Source organism: Heteronotia binoei, chromosome 2 (assembly GCF_032191835.1).
Source record: "Heteronotia binoei isolate CCM8104 ecotype False Entrance Well chromosome 2, APGP_CSIRO_Hbin_v1, whole genome shotgun sequence".
Taxonomy (NCBI): Eukaryota; Metazoa; Chordata; class Lepidosauria; order Squamata; family Gekkonidae; genus Heteronotia; species Heteronotia binoei.
In genome coordinates, this window is record NC_083224.1 from 111,150,690 (window position 1) to 111,163,152 (window position 12,463).

The following is a 12,463-nucleotide window of genomic DNA, read 5'->3' on the forward strand; positions in this document are numbered from 1 at the left end:
AAGCAAAGATGGTAAAGTTGTGTTCAGAGTACTTCCACGTGTGATTCATAACCAATCATGTGTTCTTGAGCAAGTTAAAGTTCAGTTGCTTGTTTGTGATTTTTTGTTGACTGTTGTTAAATGTGCAATAGTAACAGGTTGTCAGCTCTATTTTTTCTATTGCCTTCCTGTTAATACTTTTCTACAGCAGCCAAATGCATGTTTTTTTTAATTGAATCAGCTTTTTAGATGATAAATTTGAATAATTTCTCATTTTTTAAAATTTTCTTAGTGTATCCCTGCCCGCTTTTCAGTGTCAGGTTTCGGAAGCCATTGTTTGGAGAGACTGGACACACAATTATGAACCTCCTTGCCGTAAGTAATTTTTATGAGGTTCCTTTTTCCTGTAGGGATGATAAAGGGAATGGATATGACTTCTGGGGCTTGGATCCACTGGAGTATTTCTACAAACAAGATGTTTTCTATGCATGGAGTGTCACTCTCTCTCTCCAAATGCCTCTTGAAATGCTGCTCCTTAGTTGAGTGCCACTGGGTCTACTGCTCAGCTGTTAGGTTTAAATGGCTGTGAGCTCCCCCTTGAAGGGGGGGGGGAGCAAAACCAAATGGTTAAGTCATTTAAACCTCTATTTTTGTTCCCTGCAAAACCAAAGTATTAAGTAAGCCCCTTCCCAGGTGATCCCTGCCTCCCTTTCCCCTGACCATGGTGAGCCTTTCTTCTGGCCCAGGAAAAGGGGGAACCAAATTTACCAGACCAATTCAGTTTGTGTGGGGCCCGCTTGGCTCAGTTCATGGGCCACCTGAACCACCTTTTTTAGGTTTGTGCCCATCCCTAGTTGCAGCATCTAGATTGCTTAGCTTAGATAAATATTCATTTATAAATACTATATTTTTATTCAGCTAATGACCTTTTCCTGTGTAAAAACACCTCAAAGATGTGGCCTTTAACATTTCTGGAGAGTTGAACTAGCTCTGCATACCTCTTGATACACTAGTCAAGCGTAAATAGGTAATTAAAGGTACTTCATGTCTAAAATAGTCCTGTGGTACTCTTTTTAGCCTGGATTTAGGGACTATTATCTGGAACAGAGTGAATACCGATGCAGAGTATGTCTCTGCATGTAAAAAGCATGCTACACAAAATTTGTAGAGTGTTCTCAAAACTGTTACAGCATCAGGATGGTATAAAAAACTGTGATACTGAGGATTGTTTTGTTACAAATTCCCCTTGGATTTTTCCACATTGTGCCTAAAACAAAAGAATTCTGCTTTTTGCAGATGAATAAATACATTTTAATTATACTTCAATACCAGCTCACAGTGTTTGCCCTGGTCAAACTTGTATGTGAGTAGTAATGATTTCATTGTTTTGTACACTGACAGGATTTCAGAAATTACCAGTATACATTGCCAGTTGTCCAAGGTTTAGTGGTTGATATGGAGGTGAGGAAAACTAGCATAAAAATCCCCAGCAACAGATACAATGAGGTATGTACTATGAATGTTATATGACACTTTGGTTTCAGAAAAATTGCTGTGATTGATTGAACAAAATAAACAATTTATTAAAATACTTTATCCTATTTTTCACTCCAAAGATAGCTAACAGTAAATGTCTTATTATAATAATTAAAATCCAGATATCAAGAAAGATGGCACATTAAATATAAAAGCACAAAGGAATTATAGAGGTAGTTGTTAAGACTGCTACCAAAATGGCTGCTGAAATAATGGAATCTTTACTGTTCACTGAAAGGCAAGTGTGATGAAGCCAGGCAGAGCTGTCTCAGGAGGATAGTTTGTAATTTGAGGGGCAAATGTAGGTGGTCCTTGAGACTAATGTAACTGGCTTCCAAAGCAGCTTTTTTTAAAAAATGGCACTTCTAAACAAAATATATTCTGGAAGAAAATTCTCAACTGGAGCAGGAAACTATGGAGGGGTATCTGGGGGTTTCTCAAATTTCTTCTGATAGCTTCAGCAATGGCAGTCTCAGCTGTATCTCTGTTCAGGCACAATGCAAGAAATTTCCATGTAACCAAAAATATTTTGCTTTTAAGTAATCTGGTTATGCAGAAATGGCAAATTCTGTTTGTAATTGGGTTACAGATGATGAAAGCCATGAATAAATCCAATGAACATGTTCTAGCAGGTGGAGCATGCTTTAATGAGAGGGCAGACTCTCACCTAGTGTGCGTTCAAAATGATGATGGGAACTACCAGACACAGGCCATCAGTATTCATAATCAACCACGGAAGGGTAAGTTTTGATGGCTTATCTTCATAAATAGCATGGTGCTGCACCATTTCTTTAATACTGTTACTATTAAGCCCTTTTTAAAATTAAACACATAATCAGATAACTGAGTTTTCTGGGGTGAGCAAACTGACATGGAGTTCAGCATAATTGGAGTACTTTGCACACACATGCTGATCCTGTGGTTGTATCCAACATCATTTTTTTGTCAGGCTATCTTTTAATGTTTTCCTTTATCTCTCTTTATCAGAGAGAGGAATTCCTGATAATATGTTTGAATCTGGCAGTGCTAGAGTTAGAGTAATGTGTCCTTTTAACAAGTAGATCTATCAGCAGAAGTCTTCAAAAGAAACTATACCCCATTAAAAGGTAAAGGTCGTCCCCTGTGCAAGAACCAGTTTCTGACTCTGGGGTGACGTTGCATCACAACATTTTCATGGCAGACTTTTTACAGGGTGGTTTGCCATTGCCTTCCCCAGTCATCTACACTTTCCCCCCAGCAAGCTGGGTACTCATTTTACCGACCTTGGAAGGATGGAAAACTGAGCCATCCTTGAGCCAGCTACTTGAACCCAGCTTCTGCTGGGATCAAACTCAGGTCGAGAGCAGACTGCAGCACTGCAGCGTTGGAAGATGAGCCCCTCAGATCAGAAGGTGTCCAATATGCTACTGGGGAAGAGTGGAGAGCAAGTACAAGTAGCTACAGAAAGGGTGAAGTGGCTGGGCCAAAGCCAAAAGGACGTTAAGCATCGATATCTTGGAAATCAGTGAACTCAAATGGACGGGAATGGGCGAATTTAACTCAGAGGAGCACTACATCTATTACTTGGGCAAGAGTCCCATAGAAGAAATTGTGTGGCCTTTATAGTTAACAAGAGAGTGAGGAAGGCATTGCAGTAATGGGATTGTAATGATTTTGGGTCCCCTAAATCAGAGGTGTCAAACTTATTTGTTATGAGGGCCGAATCGGACATAAGTAAGACCTTGTCGGGCTGGGCTGTGTTGGGCCGGGCCATGTATGTTCCTGTTTAAGATTAGGTAGAAGAGATATAAACTTTTTAAAGGACACAGACAAACATGATTAAAGAGGGTTTTTTTTAAAAAAAACCTTAAAATGAAACATGCTTAAAACATTAGCACTTGTTGGTGTTAAAGGTGCTTTCATTGTATTTCTCCCATGGGATCCAGGGAACTGGGCAAAGGAAGCTCTGGCTCTTTCCCTCCCTCCCCAGGAGGGGGAGGAGCCTCAACCAATGGAGAAAATTGAGGTTTTGCTCTGTAGCTCCTTTGTGATTGAGCAAGCCTTGCAAAGCAAGTTCAGATGCAGAAGGAAGCAAGAGAGAGGGAGAAGGAAGCAGACAAGAACCAGTTGTTCAGGGGCCTGATAGGAGCCCTCTGGGGGCCTGATTTGGCACCTGGGCTGCATGTTTGACACCCCTGCCCTAAATCATTGATAAGTTTTGACCTCTGGGTGCCTAGAGTTCAGGTCAAGAGGTTTGATCTTCTAAGCTATAAATTGCTGGTATAAGTCTTGATCTGGGAATGCCCAAAGTCAGGCTAAAAGGTTTGTTAGTTTAAACTGTAAATCAGATATCTGGCCTGGCCTAAACGTTCAGGTCGAGAGGCCTATTATTCTAAATTGTAACTCAGACCTGGGGCCTGGAGATTCAGTGTTTATGTAAGGATTGGTATGTGACCTTGGCAAACCCGGTTCAGCTGTGGTAGGTGCCAGGAAGAAGCATCCTTAATTAAGAAAGAACATTCCACACAGCTGGAGGGGTGAGAATTGGGACTCTTCTAAATCACTTCTTGACCTACAACACCTTCTAGAACTAACACCAAAAAAAGGTGTCCTCCTCATCATAGGGGACTGGAATGCCAAAGTGGGAAGATAAAAGGTAACCGGAACAACTGACAAGTTTGGCCTTGGAGAACAAAATGAAGCTGGACAAAGGCTAATAGAGTCTTGTCAAGAGAACAAGATGCCATCAGCAAACACCCTCTTCCAACAACCTTAAAGGCGACTCTACACATGGACATCACTTGATGGGCAACGCAGAAATCAGATTGATGATATACTCTGCAATCAAAGATGGAGAAGCTCCTTACAGTCAGGAAAAATAAGACCTGGAGCTGACTGCAGCTCAGATCATGAGCTACTCATTGCAAAATTCAGGCTTAAAGTGAAGAAAAGTGGGGAAGCCATTAGGCCATTCAGGTTTGACCTTGATCACATCCCTTATGAATATACAGTGGAGGTGAAGAATTGGTTTAAGGAACTAGAGTTGATAGAGTGCCTAAAGAACTATGGATGGAGGTTCATGACACTGTACAGAAAGTGGCAATCAGCACCATCGCAAAGAAAAAGAAATGCAAGAAAGCAAAGTGGCTGTCTGTAGAAGCTTTACAAATAGCTGAGGAAAGAAGGAAAGCGAAAGGAAAAGGTGAAAAGGAAAGATTCACCCAACTGAATGCAGATTTTCAGAGAACAGCAAGGAGAGATAAGGAGGCCTTCCTGAAGGAACAGTGCAAAGCAACAGAGGAAAATAACAGAATGGGAAGGACAAAAGATCTCTTCAAGAAAAATGGAGAAATCAAGGGAACGTTTCATGCAAAGATGGCCATGATAAAGGACAAAAACAGTAGGAATCTAACAGAAGCAGAAGAGATTAGGAAGAGGTGGCAAGAATACACAGAATAATTATACAAGAAGGATCTCAATGTCCTTGACAACCATGACGGTGATACCGATCTTGAACCAGACATCCTGGAGTGTGAAGTCAAATGGGCCTTAGAAAGCATTACTAACAACAAAGCGAGTGGAGATGACGGTATCCCAGTTGAGCTATTCAAAGTCCTAAAAGACAATGCTGTTAAAGTTATGTCAGCTAATTTGGGAAACGCAACAGTGGCCATAGGATTGGAAAAGGTCAGTTTCTATTCCAATCCCAAAGAAGGGTAATGCCAAGCAATGTTCGAACTATCGCACCGTTGCACTCATTTCACATGTCAGCAAGTTCATGTTAAAGATCCTACAAGCTAGGCTTCAGCAGTATGTAGATAGGGAACTACCAGAAGTTCAAGCTGGGTTTCAGAGAGGTAGAGGAACTAGAGATCAAATTGCCAACATTTGCTGGATTATGGAGAAAGCACGGGAGTATCAGAAAAATGTTTATTTCTGTTTCATTGACTTTGCTAAAGCCTTTGATTGTGTGGATCTCAACAAACTGTGGCAAGTCCTTGACACATTGATGGGAATACTAGACCACCTCACATGTCTCCTGAGAAACCTGTATAAGGGTCAAGAAGCAACTGTCAGAACGGGATATGGAACAACTGATTGGTTTAGAATAGGAAAAGGAGTTCAACAAGGATGTATATTGTCACCCTGCTTGTTTAATTTATATGCAGAGTACATCATGTGGAATGCTGGCCTGGATGAAGCACAAGCCGGAATTAAGATTGCTGGGAAAAACATCAACAACCTCAGATATGCAGGTGATACCACTCTAATGGCAGAAAGGGAAGAGAACCTAAAGAACTTCTTGTTGAGGGTGAAAGAGGAGAGTGCAAAAGTAGGCTTGAAACTAAACATCAAAAAAACCCTAAGATCATGGCATCTGGCCCCATCACTCCTTGGCAAATAGAAGATACTGCTGAATTCTACTTTGGTCCTGGAAGACATTTTATTTATTTTTATTTATTTTATTCAATTTTTAGCCCGCCCTTCCCGTAGAACAGGCTCAGGGCGGGTTACATCATAAAAACAGTCAACAGTAAAAACAATAAAAGACCAGTTTAAAATATATAAAATCTAAAATTAGACTAAGATGGCAGATTCTGCCTCACAGATGTGACCCATTGTCCAGGTCCAGCAGATCTTGTAGCGCTGCGTTGGAATGAGGTGTGGCGGGGGGAGGCCGATAACAAGTGATGCCCACTACCTCAGCTGAAAGCCTGGCAGAAGAGCTCTGGAAGTAGTGGACAGACTTCATATTTCTGGGATCTAAGATCACTGCAGTTGGTGACTATAGCCATGAAATTAAAAGACGTTTGCTCCTTGGGAGGACAGCTATGGCAAACCTGGGCAGTATAATAAAAAGTAGAGACATCACCCTGCCAACAAAAGTCCATATAATCAAAGCGATGGTATTCCCAGTAGTAATGTATGGCTGTGAGAGTTGGACCATAAGGAAGGCCAAGTGCAGAAGAATAGATTCTTTCAAGCTGTGGTGCTGGAGAAGAATATTGAGACTCCCTTGGACTGTAAGAACAACAAAGCAGTCAGTCCTAAGGGAAATCAACCCTGACTGTTCCCTGGAAGGTCAGATGCTGAAGCTGAAATACTTTGGCCACCAAACAAGAAGGGAGCACTCACTGGAGAAGATCCTGATGCTGGGAAAGACAGAAGGCAAAAGAAGAAGGGGACGGCAAAAGATGAGATGGCTGGACAGCATTACTGATGTAACTAACACAAATTTGAGCATACTTCTGAGGATGGTGGAAGACAGGAGGGCCTGACATGACTTAGTCCATGGGGTTGCAAAGAGTCGGACTCGACTGTGCAACTGAACAACAAAATGGGATGTAGCAGTTTGTTCACCAGATAACAGCAGATTTAAAAAATACTACTAATACTGCAACTAAATAGGACTCCAGGACCAAAGTAGAATCCAGCAGTATTCTCAGGCTGCAAACTTCACCGTTCGGGGAGTGACACTTTGGCTGGCTAGTCACATTGGATGTACATGATTTTCTCCAGTGTAAGATGTTGGAAGTAATATAGTGTGGGTCTCAGGTTGTTGGATTCTGTTGATTGGGTTTGCTTAGCTTGTGCTTGCTGGTGTCTCCCTGCCTTCCTTCACTTGTAATAAATAGATTTTCACAAACATAGTACAAGTCTAGTGCCTTGTAGGAAACTATACTTGCAGAATCAGCCTGGAGCTATCTATTGCTTGGAGGAAAAGGAGTGAAAAATATGATGCATTAAGAAATGGGACTCTGAGCAGTAGTAGTAATTCATGCGACTCTTGGATTACTTTTAAATAGAAATAGTGCAGTGGTAAACTTGTATTTTAAGTAATAACTGGTAAAATATGTTAATAGAAATAAGCTTTGCTCTTAATAACTGAACTATTGCCTGAGACTTTGATCAAGCATCAGAAATTCAGTTTGCATAAATTTGTGCTGCATTATCCTTGTTTGATTAATTTTTTAGTGATCTTTTCTTGAAATCCAGTTTGTATATATATTATATGAATCTTTTGTTGCAGTGACTGGAGCCAGCTTTTTTGTGTTCAGTGGAGCTTTAAAATCTTCTTCTGGCTATCTTGCAAAGTCTAGTATTGTAGAAGGTAAGATCTGAGCTATTACAAGGCACACAGTTGGTTAGTATGTGACAGATCAGTATTAGCGAATTTATTTTATTTATTTATATCCTGCCCTTCTCGTATGGGCTCAAGGCAGCTAACAACCAGTAAAACAAGATATAAAACATTAAAACGATAATATTCAATAAAATATTACAAATCTTAACTAATCTTTGGTGGTCATGGCGCTCAATGCTGGTGCAGTGGTGTCGGATGATATTATAGTCCTTAGGCATTGCAGCTGTCTCCCCTTAGTTGTTATATGTCATATGAAAAAGTTCAGTTACTCTGATGTTTTTGGAGAGCGTGTTGCATGACATGGGAGCTGCTACAGAGGAAGCCTTGGTTCTGGTGATGGTTAGTCAGGCTTTCTTTGTCCAGGGAACGTTAACAGATTCTGAGATCCTGAGCACAATGCTCTCTGGGGCACATGTGGGGAAAGGCAGTCTGGAAGGTAAGTAGGTCCCAGGTCATATAGGGCTTTAAAGGTTAAAACCAGTGCCTTGAATTGAATCTGGAATGCCACAGGCAGCCAATGCAGTGTTTCCAGCACAGGTTGAATGTGCACCTGTACAGGCAGCTCCATTAATAACCTGGCTGCTGCATTTTGCACTAGCTGCAGCTTCCGGATTTTAGACAAGGGCAGCCCCAAGTATAGGGTGTTACAGTAGTCTATTCTCAAGGTGACCGTAGCATGGAACACTGTTGTCAGGTCACCATGTTCCAGGAAGGGAACCAACTGCCTTATCTGCCTAAGATGATAAAAGGCTGACCTGGCAGTGACCACCACCTGGGCCTCCATTGTCAGCCAGTCCAGCCACTCATCAATAGATAGAGCCCTTATGCAAGCATAAGGGTAATAGAACTTGTGTTCTTTACAAAACAGTTTGTATTACTATTTTGAAATTAAGCAGATGGTTCACTGAGAATTTTTTGGTGATGGCAAGTTCTAAGTTACTAGTTTATTTTTAATGATTAAAGGTGCATGTAGATGTGAGAACATGGCTTCCTTGATAAAAGTGCCTGGTAGTGTTAAAAAACTGTTGGCATGGAAATGTGATTGGTTTTCTGAAGGGATGATTTATCTGAGTGGCATTATCTATGTAATTGTTAGTTTGTACATCTGCATGTATGATTTCTGAACACAGGAAGAGACACACTCAGGTGAACTTTAGAAGATCACTGAAGCAACGTAATTTCCCCCCCCCCCCCCAGTTTATTATGGTTATCTATAATATAAGACATTTTCAGAAGAGGGTTTACTTACCACTATACTAAAGTACTACTTACAGAACCTTTGTGCTGACATTCAAGAACACTTGTGGGGTATTAGGATCTCATTCCAAATGTTACTCCAAATGCATGTTACATTTTATGCTTGCATAGGGCCTGCTTTCATAGAGGATGTCAGCCCAATTTTTGACCTGTGTATCTTGATTTTATAGAGTACAGGTTGGTCCTAAGCAAGTGTGAAAATGGCATGCAAATCTGTTACTCCAGTCTCCCACCATAAATTTCAAATTTAAATCCTATAATAAAACATTTGGAATTTATGGTGGGAGACTGGAGTAACATATTTGCATGCCATTTTCACACTTGCGTAGGACCAACCTGTACTCTATAAAATGCATAACATAACATTGATCCAGTCAGATTCACCAGTAACATAGCTGTTATTATTTTAAGTCACAGAGTTGTATCTTTCTTCAGATGGTGTCATGGTCCAGATAACAGCTGAAAATATGGACAGCCTGCGGCAGGCTCTGAGGGAGATGAAAGACTTCACTGTTCCTTGTGGCAAAATAGATGCTGAAGAGCCACAAGAGCATGTGCACATTCAATGGGTGGATGATGACAAAAACTTCAACAAGGGGTAAATACTGCAGTAGTAGTCTCTTAGCTTAAAACTATGTTTACTGACAGGATGTACCATTTAGGAAGGAGAGATGTGATTTGGTCTGCCTATTTGTTAATAATTTTAGGAGCTTATAATTGTGATGGGCAAGCAATTTCAAACCAGTTAGATGGTGCATTGATTGATTCTATTCTATTGATGTGTGTATTAATGCCAAGCTATATATGATGGGCATCCCCTGTACTGATTCACATGTCTGCTCATTCACAAACCACAAACTGAACTGAAAAATGTGGGTCATGCCCATCACTACTCACTAATATTCATCATCAGCCATTGCACAAAGGCCAGCATGGTACAATAGTAAGCATGACAGATGAGGATCTAGGACAGGGGGTGGCCAAACTTGCTTAATGTAAGAGCCACATAGAATAAATGTCAGATGTTTGAGAAGCCAAAGGAAGGAAGAAAAGCAAATAGGTGGGGAAGGAGAGGTGGAAAGAAAGCAACTTTAAATGTATTTTCCAAGCCAGCCAACAGGAGAACATTGCTTGAAACATTAAAGCCCATGAAACTAGTTTGACTAAAAATGTGTATGGAAGAGGCTTCCATAAATCCTTTTGTGCACACATTTTGCCTTGTGGAAAACTGCAAAGAATTGCTTCTCTCTGTACAAATCTACATGCCAGATGGTCATCTTTTCCTGGTGATGTCCTTTGCCCAGCTAGTGAATATTTCCTTAGAGAGGGCAAAAATCTTTGGAACTGGCTCCTTATTGAGTTCTGTAGGGTCACTTTCCTGCTTTTAGGAGGCAGTTTAAAGCTGTGCTGTTGTTTCAGTGAGCTTTTGATAAATATGATGATGCAGCCTGTGGATATTTGATCATTTTTAAATTCATTAGTCACCTCAAATGCTCAGGGAAGTAATAGATATGTTTTAAAATAAATATGGCACTTTGCTATCATGTGAAGTTGTCTTAAGGATGGAACATCGTATTATATTGTCTTCTAAGCTATGTCCATTTAGCCCCAACTCCAAAAGCATAGCATTTTGAAGAAACAGCCTGCTAACAGAAAGCTTTTTCTCTTTCTAGTGTTGTAAGCCCCATTGATGGGAAATCCATGGAGTCTATCACAAGTGTGAAGATATTCCATGGCTCAGAGTATAAAGCAAATGGGAAGGTCATTAGATGGACAGAGGTGAGGAAATCAAACTGTTCAGTGTCTTGTTCTAGTGTAATTTTGACTTTGTATGATATAGGTTATTATCTGTTTACCAAACAAAACTCTTTCCTAGCTAACAACTTCATGAGGGTAGTTGTATATAGTACACAGCAATTCAATATAAACATATCCCTAATTAATAAATATTAGAGAGATTGTAGGATTCCTACTGACTCAGTGGTGGTGATGGGGGGAAGTGCTGTCAGGTCAAAGCTGCCTTATGGTGACCCTGTTGAGTTTTCAGAGGCAAAAAACATTTAGAGGAGGTTTGCCATTGCCTGCCTCTGCATCAGAACACTAGTCTTCCTCGGAGGTCTCCATCCAAATGCTAGCCAGAGCTATCCAAGGATGACCCCAAGATATTTCTTTCCTGTTAGCTGTTGTCATATGTGCGGGCAGCTCCTATATACCTGGTATATCCCCTGCTGATTTCCAGGGGATGTTTTAAAACACCTCTGCCTTTCTTGCAACATGTATTGATTGCCCCTCTGCATTATTCTAGCAAATCTTTCTCTTTCTTTGATACTAATGGCAGGAGTTCTCTCTTTTTTAGCTATAACATTTCTTGAGCAGGCTCGAGTAGTCTGCTAAATACTGAGATGGCAGAATGGATTTGTGAAATCTGGCCTCACTGCAGTATGCCTCTTCATTTATTTGGTGCTCATCAAAGTTTGTGCTTCTTTGTTCCTTAATAAGCAGAATCCCTACCCTAACAGGTTTTGTTTAACTGAATGAATAATGTAAATTGTCTATATCATGTGTGTTAACTGTAAAAAGAAGTGCATTTTTAGTATAGAAATTCAGAAAGTCACAAGTTGTTTGTGCTGTGTCTGGAACAATCTTTTTTTCTTCAGGTTTTCTTTTTGGAAAATGATGAGCAACATAATGGCTTAAGTGACCCAGCAGACCACAGTAGGTTGACTGAGAATGTGGCCAAGGCATTCTGCTTGGCCCTGTGCCCTCACCTGAAGCTCCTGAAGGAAGATGGAATGACCAAATTAGGTCTACGGGTTACACTTGATGCTGATCAAGTAAGTCAAATCAACTATAGGTGTGTGGGTGGGTGACATTTATTCTATTAAGGCAAGGGTAGTTAGAAAGGTTAAAAGGAACATCAGTAGCACCTTCCCACAATTTGATTTTTTTCTTGGTTGGTACTTGAATTGGAGCTTTGTCAGTTTTAGACTCTAAGCACTTTTTGCTGTACATTTCTTCACAGTAGTATGTCAGCATCAGGTTTGAAAGGTGGACACTTTTGCAATTTTAACAGCATTTCATTTATCTTGTATGATGATTTCTGACCATTTAAACATAATACCCATTTTGTTACTATATAGACTTTGTATAAAAACAATTTTTTGGTCAGTTTTCCCAGTTTCTTTAGAACCTCTTGAAAAATTATTCCTGAGGTCACTAGAACTATGTGGAGGAATAGCTGCATGGGTCAAGGGATAAAGGAAGTATAAAAATGCCAGTGCAGCTCTGAGAGGGGAGAGGAAAATTTCATTCACTTATCCCTTCCCAGTCTGGCAGCCTTGTGATACTTGCAATGATCTTTTTTGAATGTGGGAAGGGGGTTCAGGAATTGAGAGCAATGTGGGAGGATCTTGTGTCTCAAAGCAATTATTCATCATCAGGAATTGGTAACTTCTTATAATGGGGCAGCAACCTCAGATTCTGCATGTCTTCATACTAAGATCTTAGCTTTTGTATAAAACACAGAGCATATTTTTCTTCTGAAGACTGGCCTTAGCAGTATTGTTT

General features: G+C 40.4%; 1 protein-coding gene across 1 annotated transcript in view; it reads left to right on the forward strand.

Moving 5' to 3' along the window:
• Positions 1–12,463, forward strand: part of ZFYVE9 (zinc finger FYVE-type containing 9) — a 73,926-nt gene that overhangs the window by 60,553 nt on the left and 910 nt on the right. The window contains exons 11-17 of the mRNA XM_060231810.1: positions 272–354; positions 1,381–1,485; positions 2,105–2,255; positions 7,526–7,606; positions 9,332–9,494; positions 10,570–10,675; positions 11,554–11,730. Coding sequence (XP_060087793.1) covers positions 272–354; positions 1,381–1,485; positions 2,105–2,255; positions 7,526–7,606; positions 9,332–9,494; positions 10,570–10,675; positions 11,554–11,730 — 866 coding nt within the window. The remainder of the gene's footprint in view (positions 1–271; positions 355–1,380; positions 1,486–2,104; positions 2,256–7,525; positions 7,607–9,331; positions 9,495–10,569; positions 10,676–11,553; positions 11,731–12,463) is intronic.